Genomic DNA, 25,604 nt, shown 5'->3' on the forward strand with positions numbered 1-25,604 from the left:
AAAAAATTAAATGGAAACACTTCTTTGGGACTTCCCTCTCCCCATAAGGCCTAATTCTGAGACAAATCTGACTTGTCAGTGTGAAACTTTATAAAATTACAAAGTGCTTAGTGTTCACTATTCCTCCTTAGGGGGGCACTCAAATAGATTTCTTTAAATTTTATTTAGTTATTTGGAAGACTCAAAACCTATCTATAGACTAAAGGGGCAATTCAGCACAAATATCTTAAAACTTGCTTTAAAATACTTTAAAACGCACTAAATCAGAACTTTGCTAAATTCTTGCCAGAACATGTCCATGTTCTATTAGGATTAAGTAAGTGTCTTTGCTGGTTGGAATTTTACAATATTAAGTGTTTTGCAAAATTGCTTTCTAAATTACTTTCATATTTCTTGGGATCAAATATAAAAACTTTGTGTTTAAAAGAGAGCTGCCTATTTAGGTAGTTTTAAAAATATCAATCCATCAATGTTGTATCTGAAAAGTTCATCTTTTTTTCCTACAGTGAAGTCATAATATACTTGAATTTATTAAACCAATCATTTCCAACAAAATGTACTATTCAATGATGCAAAACTCAGATATATGCTACTCACATGATTTGAAATTATGGTTCTGGTCCTCTTTACTTTCTCAGTATTATCACAAAGTGTAACGAGAGCTTCACTGTCTTGTATTTAAATGCAAAGCATTTAGACTAGAACTAGAATCTAGAAAACATTGCTTTTCCTACTGTGCTTTTGCAATATTTTTAGTAAGTTGATCAGTTTGCCAGCTTACATATTTAAAATGTCACAGTTCTTTCTCCTAATCCAGAAGTGACTGAATTTGAATAACTCCAGTAGTGAACATCACGTGCAAACATTCCCATCATCATAACTGGATGACCAGAAATAAATGGGCACCTACATAGGGATGACATGCATTAATTATCTCCATCACCTTTCTGGTCACCAATATTTTCAACTAAAAATCATTTTCTGATCATCAGAGTGAAAAATGTAAAGTCTCTCTCTCTCTTACACACACACCCACCAACCCCCATGGCACCTGGGACTTCCACTACATAGTATGTTGACCTAGTTGTCTCCTCACACTACCATACGGCTGTCCAGTTAACAATCCAGGAGAGAGAACCTCTCTGGCTGTGAGCATCACAGTTAAGATATACCTTGATCATTCAGTCCCCACTCACGTGGAGTCTGCTGTGAAGCAGTAGATAATACAGATCCAAATCAATAGAACACTTAAGCACATGCTTAAATGTTAAGCACTTAAGCAATCTCATTGACTTCAGAGGTCTGGTTATACATTTAAATGAACTACATGCTTATGTACTTTGCTAACGTAGGCTTAAGACACCAAATCTGTCCCGATGATTTCAATGAGGCCCTAATAAGAGTTGTCTCAAATAGTATCGTGGGTTTCCTCATTCAAGTAATGTCTGTTTAACTATTTGTTGTTTTTGCTGTTGAACTCAGTTGAGTCCCAGATTATTTTTCTTTTTAGCCATTTCCTTTAAAAGGAGAAATTTATATTAAGGCCATTCTCCTTCAATCACAAGTCTCAAATTTCATTACTTTCTGAGCTGCCCACCAAATCACTCTTATCTTGTTTTTTAATGGAGCTCCTCACCATGAAGTAATTCTACTTCATCTGTTTGCTTTAGTCAGCTGAAACAAAAAAAGAAACATCTTTCAAAATGAGCTTTCATTAAAAAAAAAAATTAAACTTGCCATGACTTCGGCTCTCCGAAGTGGAGATAATTAATACTATAGAGATCCATATCTTCAGTGTGCCATGCAAATGTTGTTTTCCACATGCCAAAATAGAGATAAGGGGTATTTACACCCTCAATAGAAATTCCACAGTCTTCACCCACAACGTCCAATATTGTATTGAGATGGGCAATATTCCATTCATCAATATCCTGAAACAGAGACATAAAATACATTAATAGATACTAAAAAAAATATGACTACCAAATGAAAACACAATCTGAAATGATTCCAAAAGGTATTTTAATTGAAGAGAGGAATGAAAAATAACACAATCAATTATCAAAAAATTTGAATAGTACAATACATACACTCAACATTACTATCTTGAGTGTATAAACCTTATCTAATGCTGCAATATATTAATACGCAAGTACAATATTATAAGCACTTAGGGGGCCTGCTGAAGTCAACTGGAATACTCCTATTGAATACAATGGGCTTTGGATCAGGCCCTAAGATTCAGAGCAGAGAACACATGGTCCTAGAGGTTTGTACAGCATCTAATTCATTGGGACCCCAATCCTGACAGGGGCTATAAGTGCAGCTACATTAAAAATAATTGCCAAAAAGATTAAAACTCTTTTGTAGGTGTGTATATACCTACAAGCTAGGACCCTGTTCAAAAAGGTATGGATACATATTTTATTTGGTTCCAAAGTAAAATCATGCAATATGAAAGTGTTTAACGAACAGTAACTTAAAACATACATTATTTTATTTACTTTTGAAAGTTTAACATTGCTCTGTAAAAGATGAAAAAAATAAAATCACTAAGTCACTTCAGAAACATTTTTAATCATAATAAAATATTGGACAATAAAATACTTAAGAAAATCTTTGAGGAATTGCATGGAATTTCAGTCATTTTACCATCATTATAATCCATAGGAATTCTGTATTTAAAGCCCTACATCTTGTTTTTGCTGTATTTTATATTTATCCATTAAGTGCAATTCTAATCTCAGATGCTAAAGTATGCATCACTGTGTGTGATGTAAAATAACCAACTGAGATCAGAGGTGTTCCCTAAAAGTAAAGAGAAGGAAATCACATTTTATTATAACAGCAATCACGAGTACCAGTAAGGTAGAAATTACTAGATATACAGAGATACAGAACATCAGGACATTCAAGCAAAGTAATTTAGGCCCCAACTCAAGAAAGCATCCCTATTTAGGATAGCACTTAAACATGCATTTAAAAGCTCCCTGACGATAACAGGACTTAAACACATGCTCACAGTTAAGCAAGACCAGATTTCTTCCCATCCTCTACTGAAGCTCTGCACAGTTCTGGGAAATCTCACTCAAGTTTGGAGAAAGGAGTGCTGAAATGTCAGCATCCCTACTGCGCAGAATTAAGATTGTGATACATTGTCTGTGATGTCTGGTGGTTGTGGAGTTGGCGAGGCAGCATCTCTCAGTAAAGGAGGAGAGGGTATGGATCATTAAGTGTCTTCATTTTCGTATCCTTGCTTCAGAGTTGTGTGTTACATGTGCAGCAACCTTAACTGATACACAAAGTAGTGATTCTGTGTAAAAACTTCTGAGCTTCTTAGTTTTAGGAAGGACCCCTGACCACAATGGCTACTTTAATGAAGAACAACATGGGCTCCTAAGATGGAGGTGCATATTCACAAAGATTCTGTTTTTTATTCAATGAAAATAAAATAAAAGAAAGAAATTACAGGGCCAGCCAGCAAATAAAACTTTCAGTTCAGGTTTTCAAGATTTTCTTCAAAACCACAAAGGCTACAAATAAAATTATTTTAAACAAATGCCCAGATTCTGGTGTACAAATGTGACGTAAAAATATATGTGATGCAGAAACAGTTATGAGGAGTATGGTCAATATCGCAAAAATTAACTTAGTTGTAAACTTAAGAAATAGCTTTTTCCCTTAGATGCTGCTAAAAAAGTGCTCCTTTCAAATTAGTAACTGTATGCAGAGTATAAAAATCATGAGACTCAAAGTAAACTTAAAAGGACTCAATTTAATTAATTTTTACTCAAATAATTAACAGATTTACTTGAAAATCCCTAGAAGAAAATTAAATCTTTACTCACGGATTATGTGTTGTAAATTTAGGGCACATACACTGTGTTCTTTCTATGGAAAAAAGACACTGAATATCTGCTTTAAGTGGAAAATTGAAAACAACCTTAATGCTAGAGATTCTATTGTGCTTCCATAATGTTGTTTTCTTACAAATAACCAACAAGGCATTAAGGTATACTCTTTTTATAGCCCTATCTTTTTATACCCAGACAACCTGTGGAACTCCTTGCCTGAGGAGGTTGTGAAGGCTAGGACTATAATAGGGTTTAAAAGAGAACTAGATAAATAAGGGGTCCCATATGAGGAGAGATTAAAGAGGCTAGGACTTTTCAGAAAGTTATTTACTTGTTCCCATAATACAAGAACTAGGGATCACCATATGAAATTAATGGGCAGCAGGTTTAAAAACAAATAAAAGGAAGTTCTTCACACAGAGCACAGTCAACCTGTGGAACTCCTTGCTTGAGGAGGTTGTGCGAATGGTGTCCCTAGCCTCCCTTTGTCAGAGGTTGGAGATGGATGGCAGGAGAGAGAGATCACTTGATCATTACCTGTTAGGTTCACTCCCTCTGGGGCACCTGGCATTGGCCACTGTCGGCAGACAGGATACTGGGCTGGATGGACCTTTGGTCTGACCCAGTAGGGCCATTCTTATGTTCTTATGCTCTTAAGAGGCATGGGAGAGAGGGAATCAACATCACCAATCATGCCTCTCCTGGGATTAAATTGGCTAAATATTTATATTCTGTGATTGGCTGTTATGACTGTCACAAGTGTTTTACCAATTATTAGAGGGTGGGATAGAAAGAAATGCCTAAAACAAGAACAGAAAGAGTAGACGAAAGACAGGGGTAGAGCATCACTGATTGGCTCATGGTAGAACATACTTCCAGCTGGTGTGTGTATTTACTTGTTAAGGTAATCTAAGTCTTAATATAAATATAGAGTCTGACACTACTTAGGGATTGTAAACAGTTAAAATATTTGTTTCAAAGGCTACATTTTTAAAGGGCCTTTTGTTATGATTTACTGCATTTTTTTTTTTAGGAGACTGATTCACAAACTTTTGTTAATGGTTTAGGGGATGCTAAGAGTATTACAATAGCTCTGTAAGCCTGGTGTTAGTGGAATCATAAATTAAACTGAAATTTGGCTCTGTTTTTTGGCCCAATCCAATAAAATTAAATCTTGGGATACCATGTAAGGTCCAACATCCTCCCTATTCATTACATCCCCCAGCTTCCTCTTATCAGGAGAGTTGAGGCTGGCATTGTTGGGAGAGCAAAGTAGGTATAGGCTTCTTCGTATGGCTGATGTAAATGTAGAGCAACAACTACAATTTTATATTTAGATGGTTAAGTCTAGAGTAGCAGAGTGTATTGCTGTGATACCTCATTCATATTTGTGAATCAGACATCGAGTTGTTATATGTTCCATGGTCTGCTCTGGGTGACCAGTCGCACACTAGAGAGTCTTAAATTTTCCATTTGTGCAGCAAGTATCCACATCTTCCATGGTCCGTGTGGATATGGTTTAGGGTTATCCAGGAACTTCATGGGAGATCGAAGCCATGTATCTGCTGCATCAGGTCTTTCACTAGGTGTGTGTTTGTGACTTCTTGTGAACTCCATTCAGCTTTCATCAGTTGCATTGTTGAAGGTTAAATGCGTGGGTCCAAAAGGGCTTCAAGCAGTGGTGAGGGATCTTGTTACGGTCCTGGTGGATGGGAAGACATTCATTTTCCATCATCCTCAGAAATTCCCGAAGGGTTGTGGCATCATGGCAAATGGCTGCTTGCGTTGCCAGGCGAGGTTATCTGCCTATGCAAATTTGCATGACTTTGTTGGAGACATGTTGCTCGTGCAAACATTAAAAAGCATTGGCTCGAGTACTGAGCCTTGTGGCAGTCCATTGTTGAGGAACTAGGGCGAATTGACTTCGTTGCCCAAGTTGACACAGCGCCACCTATTGCTCAGCATCGCCCATAGTAGGTGTAGTGTAGGTGTAGTGTTTTGAGGCAGGGGATGATCCTTGCAAGTTTCAGCATCAAGCCCTAAATCCATACTCTATCATAGGCCGATGACAGGTCTACAAAGGTTGTGTCGGTCTTAAATTTCCTCTGGAATCTGGCCTTGATGTTTTGGGGTTTGTTTTTTTTGTTTGTTTGTTTGTTTGTTTTTTTACAGTACAGCAGACTGCTGGTTGATCTGAAGAAAGGAGAAGTAAAGAATGGTATCATACCACTAATGATGATTACCCTTTAAAAAACCAAAATGAATAGAAGTTAGTTCTACATGGGACCCATTTTACTCTTATCATGGAAAGCTACAGAAGAGCTCCTGAGCCTACTTTAAATCTTAAGCTAGACCTTTCACTTGAGCTATTGAAAGCTACAAGATTCTTTGTTCTGGAGAAAGAAAAGAGTCAGTTTTTCCAGGACTCTGAGTTTTCAAATCTTTGCTAGAGACATCAGGCTTTCCATTTCCATCTCCACAGTGTGTTGAAAGTTGATTCAAATGCTGTTAATAGAGCCATATGAACACTGGACAGTAGTTAACAGTAACAAACAGGACTAGCACTTGCTTCACTATAATATAAGTTGCTCAGGGTTGTGGAAAAGCCACCTCCCTGGGCAATGTAAGTTACACCGACCTAAGCATTGGTGTAGACAGTGCTAGGTTGGTGGGAGAAGTTCTCCCGCTGAGATAGCTAATGCCACTCAGGGAGGTGGAGTAATTGTGCCGATAGAAGAGCTCTCTCCCGTCAGCACAGAGCGTCTGCACTAGCAGTGCTACAGCAATGCAGCTACATTGGTACAGCTGAGCCACTGTCGTGATTCTAGAGTAGACTAGCCCACCGTCACCCAACATATTAGGGAAAAGGGAACTAATGATCTTTCATTTGAACTGTTACCTGTAAAGGAACGTTCAGGCAGCACTTCTCAGAGGAAATAAAAGGTACGTCTAATGTGCTACAACAAGGGCCATAGATAAATAGGCACTAGAAGTATGAAACTTATTTAAAAAATTGCTTCTTTGTTACCCTTTTTCCCTGGTTATCTTATTCTGTATTTCATCTTTTAAATAAAAAATAACCTGTTACACAACTTTGTCCCTTAGGTCAGACTGCCTGATGTGTTTTCTGAAAAAGAAAAAAAAAACCCACCCATTATATTTGACAAATATGCTCCTAAAATATATGTAGAGATTAGAAATATAAAATTTTTTTAATTGCAATTAAATAACATTTTTATAATCTAGGTTAGCTCCAGAAAGATTTTTAATTAAAAATATTAACTCTGTTTTCCATAAATGCCCAGAATAAATATTGATTGCATTCTCTCCATATGCCAAGGATGACGAATAAATGGGTTATAACTGCTTTTCTTCAATCAAGTGGCTGTCTACTAAACATTACATATGAATGAGCCTGTGTACTGTTAATTTAATGTTGGATATTTAAATATAAAATAGCCAGCTGAGTTTTGAATTTTGAGAGGTATTCTTATTAAGCATTGAGATGTTGGAGATGAGCGACACTTTTAGAGCTCCTGTTTTCTTTGCTGTCAGTGTTGCAATTGTTAGAATTAAACACAGTTACATTATAGTCAATGAGACTTGACTCCATATTGTACTGAGCAAATGTTTTGCTTTGAAATGTTTGGAATACCAAAACAGTATTTTCCATTTTATAAAGTAACGTCTTGCAACATTACAGTTGCAGAAATAAAACTGATTTTCTTATATATTCAAGGAGGATGGAAAAAAGAATTAAAAACTGGCCAAAATATTTTTAGACCATCATTACCTAATAACCACCTAAAATGTTTTTGTCCAAACTCTATCAACATTTCCTCCCAGGCTGAGAACTTCCATGCTGTGCAAATAGATCATGTATAGGCTGAAGGGGTTGTGTATTTTGTGTATTCCGCACTCATTTTTTTTTCAATGTTCATATGGAAATATGGCCTTGTTTTTGGAAGAAAACTGGCAGAGTGTTGATTGGTAGTGGTGGGGAAAGGACCAGAAAGCCATAGACACAGGAAATTAGTATCCGATAAATTGGGGACTCAGAAAAGTAAGAACATGAGAAATTAAGAACATAAGAATGGCCATGCTGGGTTAGACCAAAGGTCCATCCAGCCCAGTATCCTGTCTGCCGACAGTGGCCAGTACCAGGTGCCCCAGAGGGAGTGAACCTAACAAGTAATGATCAAGTGATCTCTCTCCTGCCATCCATCTCCACCCTCTGACAAACAGAGGCTAGGGACACCATTCGTTACCCATTCTGGCTAATAGCCATTAATGGACTTAACCTCCATGAATTTATCTAGTTCTCTTTTAAACCCTATTATAGTCTTGCTTGAGGAGGTTGTGAAGGCTAGGGAGTTCCACAGGTTGACTGTGCTCTGTGTGAAGAAGAACTTCCTTTTATTTGTTTTAAACCTGCTGCCCATTAATTTCATTTGGTGGCCCCTAGTTCTTGTATTATGGGAACAAGTAAATAACTTTTTCTTACTCATTTTCTCCACACCAGTCATGATTTTATATAACTCTATCATATGCCCCCTTAGTCTCCTCTTTTACAAGCTGAAAAGTCCTAGCCTCTTTAATCTCTCCTCATATGGGACCCGTTCCAAACCCCTAATCATTTTAGTTGCCCTTCTCTGAACCTTTTCTAAACCTTTTCTTCTCTTTTTCCCCCATAGGTGTGTCTACAGTAGAAAATGTCTTATTCAATTTTCAGTACCACTGTAACTAGTCACATTGGTGCTATTTATTATCATTATTATTTATTATTATTATTAACAGTGTAAACTCTTTGGTAGACCTGGCACAAGCATTTTTACTCAAGGTCAGATGACATGGTGGCCACAGAAAAACAGAGCCTTGAACTCTTGTCTAAGAAATGTAAAAAGTTTCCCAATTCACCTATAAAAGTACAGAAGTGGTGACCTTAACATAAATACAGTCCTTGTAATCTATCCTTTAGTGGAATGCCTCCCTAAATTATTTCTTGAGTCAACTGGGTTGTCCTTCTCTTACAAAGTACTGTAATTAAATATAAAAACAATAAAAGATGTGTACAGCATGGCATAATACTTTGACCTAACTCTAAGCCTTCTACGTTGAATTTCTTTTCTATAAACCCACAGTGTGTTTTCACAACAGTTACTACTATAAATTATTTATAAATTAGGAAATATCCTAATCTGTGAACAAAACAGAGACAGTTAACCATGAAATACAATGCTATAAATACATTCAAGGGGTTCTGGTAATATAATAAGTCACAAGAGCAAAGTTTGCTTCTTTATGTTGGTTGCCAGAACTCAAAACATGTTTATAGCTTTGTTCCCTTTCCTATTCCTATTTCCTAGCCAGGAGTACTACATCCATTCTTTCTGCATACATGAAAATCTCTGAAATAGACAAACATGCAAAAGCAATCTCTAGATTCTAAATCTAGTCAAGAGGTTTCTCCCCTAGCTTGGCCTTCAGCACATTAGTTGCCCAAGAGCACCATCTGGCGGACAAAGAGTAATTTGGGAAATAAAAGTTCTGTCTAAAAAAAAAATAATTTCCATTTTTATCAATGATTCCCCATCTTTTCTAGCTGGCACCTCCTCTCAGCAATGACTTGGTGCCAGGCGTCACCTCTCACTTTCCTCCAGATCCCCTTGTGCCTTGTCCTGGCATGGATGCCCCATTACACGGTGTCAGCCCCTCCTCTCTCTCCTGTTTTTTCCCTGTCTATTCCTTCGACCACTACTCCTCCTCCTCCTCTTTTTTTTTTTAAATGGTATTGCTTTTATTCCACAGGCTACTATCTTACTTCTTTTCCTCCCTGGTCACTTGTCCCCACCTCTAGTTATCTCTCAGTTTATTGTCTTCCCACTACCAGTCTCCACCAATTCTATTTCTGTGTTGTCATAATTCTCATCTCCTCCTTGGTCTTCTGGCTTCTCCCCTTGTATTCACTTGTTGCAGCGTAATGAAAACACAACTCATTGGGACAGGAAATCTTTGTCCACATGTCTCGACCAAAGCTGATAAGTGGTACTGGTTCCAGAAACACTTTTCCCTTCTGCACATCTCTCTTAGACATGATGGGGTTCATTTCACTTTGGAGATGCTTGTGTGAGGTTACCCACATAACAGCTATCTTAACGATATCAAGATTTATTAAAACCACAGGCAAAATGGAATTAAAAACAAAAAAAAATGGTTCACATAATAGATTCACACTTCTCAAAGAAAAACTGGAGAAATCATTCCAGTTTAGTTAGAAAGGAAAATAAGAAAAGTGAAAGCTTCTAACTTTTGAAAGCAATCCTTTCTCTCTGCCACCTTTTGGTCAGATTGTCTGCATCTCTTGCTGTCCAGAGAACAACAAACTCTTTATGTATCTAGAGAGCTCTCTTATCAAATCCTCCCTGATCCAATGCTGCTACCCTAGCTTTCAAAACCAGTTTTCTCCAGTTACATGCATACATAATAGGGTTTACATGCACTGCTTTCTCCATGAGCTGTACCACTGGGGATACAAATATCTTTCATTGATTATTAATAGCTTTCAAAGACTTAACTACCTAGTTCAAATACCGACTTTCAGATCACCTTAGCTGGTTGTATTCTAATTTTGGTCAGGCCTCTCATTAAACTCCCTTAAGCAATTTGTCTTTTGACAAACCCTCTGTCACAGGGCTTGTCTACACTTCCCAGATGATCAATGCTGTGGCGACCGATGCATCGGTGGTTGATTTAGCGGGTCTAGTGAAGATCCGCTAAATCAACCGCCAATCGCTCTCCCATCAACTCCTGTACTCCACCTGATCGAGAAAAGTATGGGGAGTCAACGGGAGAGCATCTCCCGTAGACATCGCGTAGTGTGGACCCCAGGGTAAGTAGATCTAAGCTACGTCGATTTGAGTTACCCTATTCACGTAATTCAAATTGCGTAGCTTAGATCGACTTTTCCCTTCAGTGTAGACAAGCCCCAAGTTACACACTACTTCTCCTAGTGATTACAAAGATAGCGGAGAGCATTTCAAGAAGTGCTAAGCAGAACCATCAAAAAATGGAGAGAACACAGACCCTTCTGAAGGAAGGATTCACCCAGTAAGTTGGGAGACCCGCATGTATTCTTACAAAGATAATTTTGCTTCTCCTTTCTTGATGGTCTCATTGCTTAACTACTACCTTAGGATATTATGCAGTTTCTTGAATGGCTCTCTAAGTAGCAAAATTGATGCTGATAGGTATTTCACATTTCTCTGACTGTATAATGAGAGCTGTACTAACAGTCACTTGTTACCCATAGTCACCTGTGTCAACAACCAGCAAAATCCTACTTCCTCTAGAACTCGTAAAGCGGTGAGGGCCATATTAATCCAAAGAAAACAGCTGAGGGCTGAAACACTGCCCCCACAGCGCTGCCAACCCCCCCCCCAGCCCCCCCGAAACACATTCCCCCCCCAACACAAGGGCTGCAGGAGCCCCGGGGGGGGGGGGGAGTGTGATAGGGGCCAGGGAGGGGGAAGATCCCTGGACCAGGGAAGGGGGCAGCAGTCGGGGCAGGGCAGGTGCAACACACACACACACACACACACCTACCTCCCCCGGGGATTTCCTGGTTGTTCACAGACAGTTCAACACCCCCCAACCCCCGATCACTATGGAGGCCACCCTGGGACCAACCAGCGCAGTACCCACCCCACCCCCAACTGAAGGGGAGGGCTTGGGGGGTGTCTCAGCCCAGTCTCCTGCCCCCTCCCCCACAAGCTGCGGCTCGAGCCCAGGCCAGGTGCCTCTCCCCTCGCTCAGCACTTACCGGCTCTGCCTCGTGCCCAGCGCTTCCCGCCTCAGCGGACCCCAGAAGTGACACACCCGCTGTACGCCAGGTGGGGGGAGCGGGAGACAGAGACACGTGTGATTCTGGCTGTTAGGGCAGTTGGAGCGCGGCGCACACGGGGCTGTGAGGTGGGGACCCCCGAGCAGGGGGCGAACCCAGCAGCCGCACCCTGCTGCTTGCCCCGCAGGCCGCACAGTGAGCCCACACAGGCCGCATGCGGCCCAGGGGCTGCATGTTGTGCAGGCCTGCAATTTCCTTTCTCCACTATTTTAGTCAGAAATAGGTAGTAATTCTAAGGGCATTTCTATGCAGCCAGAGACCTGTCCAGCTGTGTAAACAGTATTGCAACTAATCTTCTAAGGTGAAGCAGTTGGAAAAATGAAGCTATTTCAAGACTTTTATTTCCTCCAAAGCTGAAGAATGTTAGTTAAAACTGTGTTAACTTTCCTCACAAGAGAAGCACAGAGGTAGGATAATGCCTGAGGTGGTAAACAGAAGGAACCTCACGAACTGGAGAGGTGCAGAGGGTAGAATGATTCCTGAGGTCAGACAGAGGATCTGTACATAGCCATCCCGGAAGAGAATGATCTGACTCGTGCAGGTTCCTCAGACCTAAAGGTCAATTGTAAACTTGCTAGGAAACTCACAAGTCCAAGGGACCTTGGGATGAACCTCTGATCCCATTCCAGATGAAATCAAAGTTGATCTTGACAGTCCTCAGACCCAAGCCCCTTCCTCAGACTAATACTGCTTCTGAGGTGACAAGGTGAGCATAACCAAGCAGCTCAGAGCCAAGAAGAGAAAGACAGAAGAGGAATCAGCATGTCTAGAAGAATGAAGTGTGAACTCAGAATCATCCCAGGCCCATCGCAGGTCTAAAGCACCATACATCTCAGAAGTCAAGGTCAAGGGGCAACAAACCAGCAACAGAATCACTATAGGAAATACATTTTCTTTAGCACTAATGTGGAGAAGGACTAGTTCAGGTGAGTTTTGACACTGCCTCACAGAGAAGGAGTTTCATGTAGCACTTATATTTGAAGAGGGCAAAAGCATGCACATGCAGAAAACCTTTTCAGGGAGTGTCCATCTTAATGACATATGAGACATTAAAATACCACAGTGATAGGGGACATACAACATCCAAGTGCTGGTCTGCCCTAGACACCATCCCATTGCATGATGCGCAACACTTACAACCTGATTTTTGCTCCAAATCTGACAGACTATCAATTAGGGTGGATTTAGATTTGAAGGCATACAATCCCACGCACTGGAAATCGACTGAGCAGAACCAATAACAAAAAGCACGGAGGTGGCTGGAAATGTCTAACAGAGCTGATACTGCACAAACAAACAAGTACATCTATACCTTTTAAAGATTGTAACTAGACAAACTAGTTTATCCAAAAAAATAAGCTGCTGCAGCAAGATCTTATAATGCTTAGCTAAGGATTGTTGAGCCCATGATACCATATACCCCTCTATCAATATTTGGATTCACAAGGGGGCATACTGCTTCCCAAGAGGGTCTAAAGCGCATCATACTAAGGGCATGTGCAACTCAAAAGGGCGGATCTTGAGAGACAATTTTCAAGTGATACCTGGTTCTCAGCTGCAATACAAGAGTGCAACATTAACTAACCTTTTGGGCCAGGGTTGAGGAGGGGGGGAAATGACATATAAAACTACACATACTTCATCATAAATGCTCCCGTTGATATCTGCTCCATAAATCGGTGCCACAAAGGTTAAATTCTTCCAGTATTTACGCTCCAGATCTTCATAATCTATATATCTTGGAGTGCAGTATCTGCAGAGGGAGAATGAAAATAAAGGCAATGTTTCAGAGGATCTCAATTGACAAGTTGTCCTTCACTTTCATGGTTTGGATGTCTCCCAACATCCACGTTACTGATGTGCTCTATACTTGATTTTGCAGACCAAGTACTTTTAGACAAATATATCAGTTTCACACTCTTTTGTCCTTTCACATATTCAACAGTCCTAAACCCATAGGTTTCATAGTAGCAATGCTTTCAAAGTAACACTGGGTCATGTCTTTCACAGTATTTATGTCGCTATTAGTCCTGTGCTACCCAGATAATTTGTTCCTGTCTCAACAGTTGGAAGGAACTTCTGCTGCCTGTTCTGAGTTTTAGGCCATTAAGTGTGATTGTTGTCACCCAAGGCTCTTGAAAGAGCCAATACAAAACTACTAGTTGGTGGCCCCACAGTCTCTCTTCATCAGCCCATCCTCCATTTTAGCCTACCGCATTTCCTGGGCTGGTGAAGAGGCACTACTGTTAATAGGCAATATGGTCACCAGTTCCTACCCCTGTACTGTAGGAGCATAGACACAAAAGAGTGTGCAAACACATGCTGGTCCTAGCAGAAGTAGGTCCTGCAGATTATCCCCAACAGGTCCAAAAGGCCAATGTTCTGCCATTTAGTAGCCCTGGCCAGAAGCCAGGGGAAGAATCGCAATGCTCCTGTGGACCTTGCTTTCCTTTCTCCCTCTCCCACATAAAGCTTTTTTGGGAGAGGTGCACCAGTTCTTCCAGGTGCCAGAAATCTTTGGACGATCTTGTCTTCATCCCTTTGCTTGTCTCAGATGCTTGGGGCATTTTTACATCCTTTTCTGGGGCCTAGGAAGATTCTTCTAACTTCCCATAGAGGGAGCATGCTTCTATTGCTATTGCCAAGCAGCCTACTTTCCAAAAACGTTTCCTCGGGGTGTCTGGCCACAGTACTCCCTTATTTAGAAAGTCTTTAGGAAGGGAAATTTGCTTCTATAAATGCAACAATTTGGGAGGGAGAGAGAATTCCCGATCAACTCTGTAAGGCTTTTCTTTCTGTTCAGACTGCTTGGAAGAAAACTTGGAAGTACAGGAAGCAGGAGGTCATGCAGCTGACACAGCTCCTGTTGAGAAAGATGGAGGAAAAACCTCATGGTGAGCAGACTGTCTCTCAACAAACAGGAGCTGGACCCCAGCAACCCATGAGTAACCTGGACTACAGACCAGGGTTTCTCTTAAATGCAGTTTATCACTCAGACTAGAGCCATTCAACTATGTTAAGATGACATCCACGTTCAGGGCATTCTCATCTGGGGATCCCAAATGAAGGGGAAAGCAATTTAGTGTCGCAGAGATATGCCCATAGAAAGGAAGCGGTCCTCCACAGAAACCTGACTTCTTTGAAGAGCGGGAAAATCTTCTTTAAAGAAAGGTTAGGAGTTTCTGCTATTATGTTGTTTAAGAAGAATGCAACAAGCTAAGTGGCTTTTTAAGTACTCCTAACTCATATAGCCTTATTAAATATAACATAGCAATATGATTTTATAGGTACGGGATAAAACAACTGTAATTACAAATATTTCTAAAATATTTTCTATTATGGTGTGTACAGAATTAGGGTTCTGTTGGCACACGTGGGATATCCCATGCAAGTTCATGGTTACGCATTATTTCACCACTTGTGAGTAAAAGGAACAATCCAAACTATGTCTATAAGACCTTTATATGACTACATGGCATTTTATATGTACGTTATATTTTATATCCCCCTATGCAGATGTCAGCATATAAAACAAATGATCATAGCAATCTAAACAGATTTCCTTATCACCAGGATTTAAAGTATGCTGGATCATAAAGGGTCACAGACACAGGAAATTACATTTTTAAAAAGTGAGCCTAGTTGCAGAGATGCACTCTTTTAGGACCACCTTGGAGGAAAAGCCTTCTGGTTGGCTGCTTTACCCACTTGTCTGCCTCCTGGGGAAGAGCAGCCAATCAGGGATGCTGCAAGAGGCAGGCAGTTATTTCTCTTCTCCTCAGGAGCCGACACTATTCACAGGAGGGCGAGGAGGAAGTGAGCAAAAAGATCGCACCCACTCAGAGCAGTTCAATCAGGGCAGTTCTACTCCCTCTTTCCTCACCCTCCAAAGAGCAATAAGACAGCTCCTCTGCTCCTTCCCCCGAGGGGCGGCTCTATGTTTTTTGCCACCCTAAGCATGGCAGTCACGCGGATTCGGCGGTGCGCCTGCAGGCAATCCGCTGGTCACGCAGATTCGGCGTCCCCGCCGCTGAATTGCCACCAAAGCCGCGGGACCAGCAGACCTCCCACAGGCACACCGCCAAAAGCCACCTGCCGGCCGCCCTCACAGCAGCCAGCAGGCCGCCCCCTGCAGCTTGCCGTCCCAGGCATGCGCTTGCTGCACTGGTGCCTGGTGCGCTGCTGATTGCGCTGGTGCCCCTGCTTCCCCCTCTGCTCTCCCTCCATGCAGCACCTGGCCTGGGAAGGGTCTCCGTTCCAGCCTCCCTTCCCTCAGGCCTGTGGGAGGGGCTGAAGAATTCCAGGTGCTGCAAGAAGAGCACAGGTGAGGGGAGGGGCAGAACTGATGTGGGCACTGAAGGGGGTAGTAGAAATATCGGGGTAAAATTGACTTGGGGCATGGTGGGGGCAGAATTGCTGGCAGAAAGGGGACAGAACAGATGTGAAGAGGGGGAGAAAAATTGGTTTGGGGATAAGGGGATGGACAGATGTTGGGGTCAGGGCCGGATTAACTTTTTGTGGGCCTGGCGCCTGGGGAATGATTGTAAAAGGGGCCAAGGGTAAAAGCACAGTGGGGCACGAGCTAGGGTTGGTCTCTGGAGCAAGGGAGGGGTCAGGGGTAAACTGCAAGTGCAGCAGGGCGGGGGAGGGGGTAAACAGGATTTTCCCCGCCCACATAGAGCGGGTACCTACCTGGTTCTAGCCCATTCTCTTTGTCTCTCTCTGCACTGAGCTGCCCCTCCTCCCACAGCAGCAGGACAGGTTCTCTTCCAGCCCTCTGGGGTGGGTTTTGGGAGTGGGAGGAGCGGGAGCTAATGTGGTTACTCCTATAACCGGACATTTAGTTTCCAGTCAGCACTGCTAACTGGACACTCAGGTCCCGTTTTCTACTGGAGTTTCCAGTCTAAAACTGGATACCTGGCAACAGGGCTGCCAGAAAAGCCTGAGGGGGGGAGAGGGGCAAGCAATCATTTTTAAAAGAGAGAGGGCTAAGCCGTAAGGGGAGGGGCAAGTGTGGGTGGGCTAGGGAGTGGCGAGGAGCTAGTGGGCAGAGCCATGTCTGCTGTACTGCCCAGGTAGGTTGGAGACTGTGGGGATCAGCTGACACAGTATCCAGGGCCGGTGCAAGGATATTTTGCACCCTAGGCGAAACTTCCACCTTGAGCCCCCCCCCCCCCCCCCCCCCCCCCCCCCCCCCCCCCCCCCCCCCCCCCCCCCCCCCCCCCCCCCCCCCCCCCCCCCCCCCCCCACCCCCCCCCCCCCCCGGAGCATCGCTTATTATAAATTTTCAAAAATGAATCCAGTGGAGTCACATCTTACGCAGAGGTTAGGTTCTAAGGTCAGCGCGTAAGAGGAAAATTGCATATAGTTAAAGTTACCATAAACTACAGTATACACTAGAACAGGGGTCCTCAACCTACGGCACGCGTGCCAAATGTGGCATGCGAGCTTTTTTTTTTTTTTTTTTTTTTTTTAAATGGCAGGTTGTGGGTCCCAGCCACCTCTGAGCCTGCTGCCAGCCTGGGGTTCCGTTCACTCAGCAGCCAGCCAGGGTCCCAGCCGGTGACTCCACTCAGCCTCCTGCCATTCACCCAGGCCGGAAGGAGGCTGAACGAGGCCGGTGACAGAGACCCTGGCTGGCAAGGGGTCGGCAGCCGGAACCCCAGATTGTCAGTGGGCTGAGCAGGGCCGGCGGCCGGGGCCCCGGCTGGTAGGAGCCAGCCCACTGCTGGCCCTGCTCAGCTCGCTGCCAGCTGAGTGAACAGAACCCCAGGCTGGCAGCAGGCTCAGCAGCGGCCAGGACCTACAGCCTGCCGTTAAAAGAAAAAATAAATAAATAAATAAAAATCGGCTTGCGTGCCACCTTTGACATGCATGCCATAAATTGAGGACCCCTGTTCTAGTGTATACTGTACTTTATGGTAATTTTCACTATACGCGATTTTCCTCTTACGCGCTGACCTTAGAACCTAACCCTCGCGTTAGATGTGACTCCACTGTAGTGTTTTAAAAAAAAATTGGGGGCACTGCTTGCTTTTTGGCACCCCTAAATCTTGGCGCCCTAGGCGGTCACCTAGTTCACCTAGTGTTTACACTGGCCCTGACAGTATCCCCAGCCCAGGTGACGTGACAGCCAGTGGTGGATTTAGAGTTAGTGGGGCCCCCCAGCCCTGTGCTCAGCTTCATTTTTGGGGCTTCTCCTTGGGACCCAGCGAAGAAAAAGAACATTCTCTCTTATCTCCCCCTGCCCCCGTTTTTCATTTTTTTTCCTTCATCCTCCTCCTATAAGTAATAGCAAGTAAATGAAAATAAAGTGAGGTACCTTGATTGTTCTTGTGGTCTAACTTATTTTTCCACAGACCACTTGAAAAATCATGGAGGGTCTCGATGGACCACTTAATGATCTTTCCAAATATTGTAAAAAGGTGCAGGGTCTGGCCAGGAGCTAGGGTGAGGGAGGGGGCTCAGGGTTGGGGCAGGAGGTTGGGGTGTGGAGTGCTTACGTGGAGCAGCTCCTGTTTGGTTCTCAGGATGGGGATGGGGGGGGTGCAGGAGTCAGGGCTGGGGAGGTGTGAGGGGAGTGCAGGGGTCAGGACAGGGGGCTGGATGTGTGTGAGGGGATGCAGGAATCAGGGCAGGGGGCTCAGGGTATGTGAGGGGGTGCAGGGGGCTGGGGGTACATGAGGGGGTGCAGCAGTCAGGGTGGGCAGGGGGCTGGGGGTGTGGGGGTGCCCCAATTCCAGCCCCTTCCCCAAGGCCTCATCCCCGCCTCTTCTCCTCCTCCCCAGAGCTGCAAATGTGCTGCGGCTCCCTCCTCTTCCCCCCTCCTGCCAGCAAGCAGCTGATCGGCGGCAGGGAGGGGGTAGGGAACGTAGCACGCTGGGGAAAGGAGCAGGGGAGGATCCAGGCTGCTGCCAGCAGAGGCTGCCATGGAGCCACAGCAGCCGGCAGCATCAAGCTTCTCTGATGCTGCCGGCTGCTGCGGCTCCATGGCAGCCTCTGCTGGCAGCAGCCTGGATCCTCCCCAGCCCCTTTCGACCGTGGGCCCAGCGCCAGTGGCGCCCTTGTAAATCCGGTATTGGTTGGGGTGATGACAGACTCTCCATTTTTTTCAGACTACTCTAAGCACTGTGTAGTGCCTTCTACCAAGTCCTAGAAGACGACAAGGCTGGCCTTCAGTAATTAAGTTAGACATAAAAATCACCTAGTGCCTAAAAAAGGTAAAAATCAGAGTGGGACAAGGTTACACATTTTCCTTTCCAAACAGAATACTGAATATACATACTTGTCACTGTTGGCCAGTTGCCTGAACTCTTTCACAGTCATTGGCTTTTTCTGAATGTTGTATTGAGTGAAAAGCCCTGATTGACCAGTGACCATCTGCTGAATTGGAGCTGGAATCACTAAATCATCAATGTCGTCATAATGTTTTCTTGGCTTCCATTCCTTGGGTGGGATCACCTGAAATGTCAGAGCAGCAATGAACAAATCAGTATAGCTACTGCTCATGTCAAAAATACTTCTGAAGTGGATGAAGAAACAAGTAATTTCATTAAACCGAATACAAAAAAAAACTTAGCAGATCTGTCTGAAAGATTTAAAGACTTAATTACCGTAAGTTTAAAAAAAATCTTGTTGTCCATGAACATTGTGTACAATCTAATTTAAACATAACATCGTCAATGTTTTTTAAAACAAGATAAAAGTACAGAGTTATTTGCTTAATGCCTCTCTCCATCTTACTATCCGGGTTATTCAGTAAATCTTACAAAGTCTGGTCTATTCACAATTTTTATTCCAATTTAAACTATTTCATATTTTTTTTAACCAAATATGTTAAATTGGTACAACCCCTCATGTGGATGCAGATATACTGGGTTGCCTTAAACAGAGTTTATTCCCATAAATGTATGTAATAAAACTAAGTACAAAAACTGTGTGTACACAGCCCCAGTTGATGGCAAAGTTTCGGGGGTTTTTTCGTTTTAGGTTCCCCTGATTCACCCCGTCTGATTCCAAGTTCTGCTATGGCTCACAAGCATGCACACCATGCTATTCATAGCCATCAGGAATTTTACAGAAGCCTGAGTTCACCCAAATGGTCTCATCCAAGTGTCTTGTTTTAGGGTATTAGGTAGTTTTGAAAATATGTTTTATATATTATTACAGCCCAAATGGAAATCTCTAAATTCCAAATATTGTCTATTTATCTTTTAATTCACTACTTTGTCAACAAGACATTTTTTAAAACACTGCAATAGCTATTGTTTATATAGAGTTCTTTTTATATAAACTTTTTACATTCGTATTATTGTTATTAAAAGACTGAAGACATTTCCTCCTCTTCCCCCCCCCTTTAGTTTTGTCTTTTTATATGCTACAAACATTGGAAGTGTTTGTGCTGCTTACAAAAACTAAACACAGCAAGCATGGCACTGTTAGTTATTTCTTTATATGCGCATTAGCATCAGCAGTGATGCTAAGAAAAGTCTTAGATGAGTTTATTATAATTAATCTGTATTCCCTCTGATAGCAGGCTGTTTCTTCAAAATGCAAACATTTTAGGGTTATATATAAAAAAAATGCAATAGCCACTTTTATCTTTAAAACACCTTAGTGAGAGTATGGAATTTTAGAATACATCTGGGATCTGGAGATCGTTCAGTGTCTCCAAACAACAACACGGTCAAATTTTAAACCTAACCCACTTGAACATGTCTTTCTGAGACAGATGTTTCCATTGTTCACAGTATAAAACTGCACAAACCTAGAACATGTAGGAAATACAAATTTAGACAACCAAAGAAAATGTTTTTAGTAGATAACCATTTCCTGTTAAAGGCATAGTTAATACTTCTAGTTTAATCCTGCACTTCCTACGTGGTTAAAACTCACTTTTTTTTTTTAATTTTATTAACTTTGATGTGACCTTTGTCCATCTAGGGACTGCAACATTGGGCCCAATGTTTCCTCTTCTTAAAGGAACAAGAGTGTTCAACTGTCTAGTCGCGCAGTTTCCATTAATGTTTTCACACAAATCTTAAGTTATATGCACAAAAAATACAAAACACTGCTTTGGAAGCAGAGAAGCCATGCGTTCAAAATGTATGCATAAAAATCAAAGATGTGCATAGAGATTTCCGTTTTCATAACTATTAGGCATGAACTTGTAGGTTTGGCTCCACAATGTGAATATTAAAAACCAGCATTTGCATTCTTTTAATTCAAAATGTTAATAGTGTTTTGTTTTTAGCAATATGCAGCATGAAATATTTTTGTGACTAGTGTCCAAAGTATCCTCCTTCAGCAAACTGGAGCACCCTTACTGTTTAATTGTACTACAGTAGTGCTTAGCGAGCCCACCTGAGACTGGGACCTCTCTGTGCTATGCGATCTCACTGTATTGAGAGACAGTCCCTGCTCCGAAGGCTTTACCATCTAAATAAATATGACAGACAGAAGTTGGGGACAGGGAACAGAGACAGAAATTAAGTGACTTGCCTAAAATAAGTAGTTCAATGGCAGATCTGAGTACAGAACCTAAAAGTCTCTTGACTCTCAGTAAAGTACCCTTTCCATTAGGTCATACAGCCTCCCCGTTAACGTTTAGCAAAACTATCATCTTCCAAATCACAGGTGTCAAATTCATTCCATAGAGAAAGCCAAATTCTACTTTTAACTGTTGTCTATAGCTGTAGGTTGCTCAGTGTTCAAACAGAAAAAAAAAGACGGACTAAAACAGGGGTGTTCTCAACAAATTTTTTGGTGGCCTCAGGGTGCGGCCACCAACTCTTGCTGGTGGCCGCGCTGACAATTCTTCCTAAAATACTTAATTAACTTTAGGAAAAACAAATAAATATGCACGTATACATACCCAAATCATTGTTATTTATGTACGGTTTTTTCCAGACTCAGTAATAAAAATAATTTACAGTTGTCTCTATTCTTTAATGGACCTAATCAGAATAGAAATACAAATATGGCACTTTGCATGTTCTTGTCTTTTTGTTGTTTCTATAGGTTTTTTAAGTTGTGCTCCACCCGCCCCACCCCAAGACTTGCTAGTTGGTAAGTCTTCTGCTGTGAAAAGTGATATTTGTATGTTTGTTAATATCACTTTTCACAGCAGACTGACTCAGCCCCGGCAAGCCCTGGCACAAATTAAGCCCTGGTTGGGGCAGGGAGGCAGTGGGGTCCAGGGACAATGGTGGAAGTAGTGAACCTGGTGCCTGGAACCAGAGCCTGCCACCACAAGGACGGAGCTCAAAGCCCCATGGCCAAAGTCTGCCTCACCGACCCTTGGGAAAATGGGGAATTCACCAGCTGCCTGCACCTTCAGCATTTGTGTCTCTGGGGAGAGGGGCCACTGCTTTGTGCCCCCCCAAATCACAGCCCAAGAGGCTGTGGCCGCAAGAAAAGGCTCTGGAGGCTGCATTTGAGAAACACTGGACTAAAACCAAGACAGTGCAACATTCAGGCTTTATTCCTCCTTCGACATATACTGTGCTCTCTCATCAAGCATTTCCTGAAAGTAGAGTTCTTGCTCCTATGCTTAATTATAGTATGGCTCTCCTTTTTAGGGTAGCTATCTATCAGAACAGAGGTATACATTTAGGACTACATACTCCCCTCAATCTCCCACTGATTTTAATAATCAGTTTGCAAAAAGATCAAAGGTAGAATATGGCCTTTATTTAGTAATTAAACTTTTAGTTACCATTGTGTATTATTTCCTCACTAACTTATCATCACATTCAGCATCACTTATTGGAAAAACAGGCTCACTGTTAGGATCGCCACACTATCAGGCCTTTGTGTCTCTTTTCCTAGTTTCTCTCCCCCTCCCCTACTTCTCTCTCTCTCCTCCTTTATTACCTCTGCATTTTCTTCCCTAAAGCAACTCACAGCTCCCCCTCTCTGTGAGCATTACTATCCTCCACTTCCTCATCACATCTGATAAAATGATCAGCAATAATATAGTGCTGACATTTAAAGTGAAACATGCCTCTGCAGCAGAGATGTTTGATCAGACTGTTGGGAGATCCAGAAATAGAACACCTGCATAAGTGGGTCAAGGAAAGGACCAAAAGTCAACGATAGAGGAGAAAGAAATCCAGAGGGAGACCGCCTTTGAAAAGATTCTGTGCGTGATTGAAGAACAGAAGCATGTTGTTCTACAGAATTTGTTAGGGGCCACAAGTACAAAGATGCAGACTTTGGTATTTGTGGGAGAAAAAAAAATTGAATTCACTAAGGTGCACACTTGATTCTGAAGGGTGTGCTTGTACCAGAGTCTGCTCTCTAAGGAACATAACGTCCTTACGCCAGCTATGTTCTGGTAAAAGTCCAGTTTTACTGAACAAGAGAGAAGCAGCAAGAAGGTGGAATGTTATAAAAAGGAGATAGCAAAAGGTTGGTTCTGATGTTTGATGTGATGTTACTTGTTAAGACCAAACAGGAGTTCTCCTCATGATTAAGAATATTCTGTACAGCTTTCCCAAGAAATGGGCAAGATTATACGGGGCAAGTATGTTACGGGGTGTGCTGCCCCATTAGTGGGAGCTGTGCCTAATTACCTGACTCTCAGGTGATGGGTTTGAGCTTGGACTGATGGTAGGGTCAGGTGACTAGGCATTGCATAAGGGCAGCTGAGGTTGGCTACCTATAAGAGGGTGTCTTCTCCCTCAAAGAGAGGAAAACCATGGGATGGCTCTCTGGAGAGGGCCAGAGGAGGCCTGGCACAGAATCCCAGCTTAGAGAGATATGGGGAGCTGACAGGTAGCATGATCAGGGGCCTGTTGTCCTGATAAAAGGGTAAAGGGGAGGAAGAAAAAAGTAAGACCCACCTGCAGGGGATGACTACCTAGCAGCCAGAGAAAACGGCTTTGCTGGAGTTATGTGCAGAGATGGGCAGGAGCAAAACCCTGAAGTGGGTATTAGGAGCCCAGGTGAGGCATAATGGACTGGTGAACCTGGAGAAGGCGGCTAGGAGATAGATTATGTTAAGAAACCAGACTCCAGAAAGGGAGAGTAATTCTAAAGCATAAGAGTTGTGGAGTTTTATTTTCCTGGGGCGGGAAGAAAGGAAACTGAGGCAGCAGTAGGGTCTCACTGGATGAGGTAAGACCCTATTTTAGGTGACAGGGAAGAACAAGCTGATTGTCTCTCATGCTGCTGTCACCCCTCTTCCTCCCTGCATCTGACTCTACATGAAGCCCTTGCAGCATGCAGTAGCCATTGTGCTGCAGTTGCTTGCCTGCCCTAGAAGGGACCTATAGTAAAAAAAAAAAAAAAAAAGTGTTCCTAAGATACCGTGGGTCTGATCAATCACTACCCCTTGGGGGCAAGAATGAGAAGGCATCTGGGGTGGGGCGGGGAATTCACATTCCTCATAGCATCCCATTCCCAGAGGTGCAGTTTTGAGTTAATAAGAGTAAGAACAGGAAGTTACAGCCGGACTATAAGTGGATTGTAATGATAAGTGCAGGGTATATGGGGTGAGTTCAATGGGTAGTACCTCTACATAGTAGACAGCCACACCTGTAAAGGGTAGTTTGCTTACAGATCGTCCTGGCGCCTCACTTAACTCTGATTAGAGGCTCCAAGTAGCTGTATGTGTACCACACGGCCACACCCCAGGACCTGGCCTCAGCTGGCATGCAAAATCTAGAGGATAGCTAATGGCAGCAACCACTAGTGAAGGGTACATCTGGTTCTCCAAGTGCATGCCAAGGACTCCTGGTTGAATGCTTGGAGAACATCAGGCCATAGAAACTGAATGAAAAATGGCAAAGACTTCATTCAATCCCATTGACATTGATTCCTGTCCATCAGCCCAGCAAAGAAGAAGAAAGATCAATGCATCACTTCCACCAATATCTTTATCTAGATTAAGTTGCTGTCTTGTTTTGGGGGACTAAGAGAAATAAAGTCCTGCCTGCATATGTTGGAGTTGCATACCTCGCAACCTTTCAAATGGCTAAAGCGGGACTCAGCACCATTCAGGTTTGGCCTGTCTGCCCCTGTGTAGACAGAGACAGAGGCGCAGCGGGGCCAAACATGAGTGGAGCTGCGGCCTTGTGTGCCAATCACAACACTACTCAGTTTGGGGAAACTCTCAAATAGGTGAGCCTCTTTGGACTCTCCCTCTCTGGGTGGCCCTGAAATGCAAGAAATTTTCCGCTTCAAGCAGCAGAGAGCTTTGGAGGTCAAAGCAGGACAGTCAAACCCGGGACTGCTGGCAGGTCTGGGGTTGTTACTTGCAGTGTTTCAGAAAAATCCTTTGATTTTTATACGCAGGTGTTGCAATTAGTGGTAGCAGCTTCAAGATGACAAAAACATTTTTGCCTAAGTTTCTTCTCAATGGTCACGCAGATGAAACTGGAATCTGTGAGTACTTGATAGACTCTGAGCTGCTGCTCTCTGTGAATGAGTGGACTGGCCTGCATTGTGCAGGAGGTCAGACTAGATGATCATAATGTTCTCTTCTGACCTTAAAGTCTATGAGTCTATGATAAGAAAGCACCACAGAACATAGCAGTGTTTTTGAATGATAATGCTAAAGCTTTCACCAGAAGCTTCCCAGTGTGAATCATGGATCTTTCAGTCAATTACACAAACACTTATATGACCTCTAGGAGAGATCTATTTTTGAAATACTGGAGGGAATGACAAAATTGGAGTAAGAGAAAGGGGAACCCCTGCATACTTTATTTGGCTTGAGGAGCCTGTTTAATAGGGCTTTCCCTGCCCCTCACAATCGGTGGGATAGCTTGAGTAAAGCAAACCCATCTGCTCTGGATCTGGAACTGGCAAAGCAGAGAGGAACCTATGTCCAGTGACAGGACATG

At 42.8% G+C, this 25,604-nt stretch overlaps 1 protein-coding gene across 7 annotated transcripts in view; it reads right to left on the bottom strand.

Moving 5' to 3' along the window:
• KDM4C (lysine demethylase 4C) overlaps nucleotides 1–25,604 on the bottom strand; it is a 420,715-nt gene that overhangs the window by 346,301 nt on the left and 48,810 nt on the right. For 5 of the 7 annotated variants that reach the window (XM_045021569.1, XM_045021570.1, XM_045021571.1 and 2 more), the window contains 3 exons: nucleotides 19,040–19,215; nucleotides 13,393–13,507; nucleotides 1,738–1,931 (listed from right to left, as the gene is read on the bottom strand). In XM_045021569.1, coding sequence (XP_044877504.1) covers nucleotides 1,738–1,931; nucleotides 13,393–13,507; nucleotides 19,040–19,215 — 485 coding nt within the window. Of the gene's footprint in view, nucleotides 1–1,737; nucleotides 1,932–3,188; nucleotides 3,293–11,673; nucleotides 11,692–13,392; nucleotides 13,508–19,039; nucleotides 19,216–25,604 lie in introns of those variants that run through there. The other 2 variants (XM_045021577.1, XM_045021573.1) reach the window with 2 other exon arrangements.

The sequence above is a fragment of the Mauremys mutica genome, chromosome 6 (assembly GCF_020497125.1).
Source record: "Mauremys mutica isolate MM-2020 ecotype Southern chromosome 6, ASM2049712v1, whole genome shotgun sequence".
Classification (NCBI taxonomy): domain Eukaryota; kingdom Metazoa; phylum Chordata; order Testudines; family Geoemydidae; genus Mauremys; species Mauremys mutica.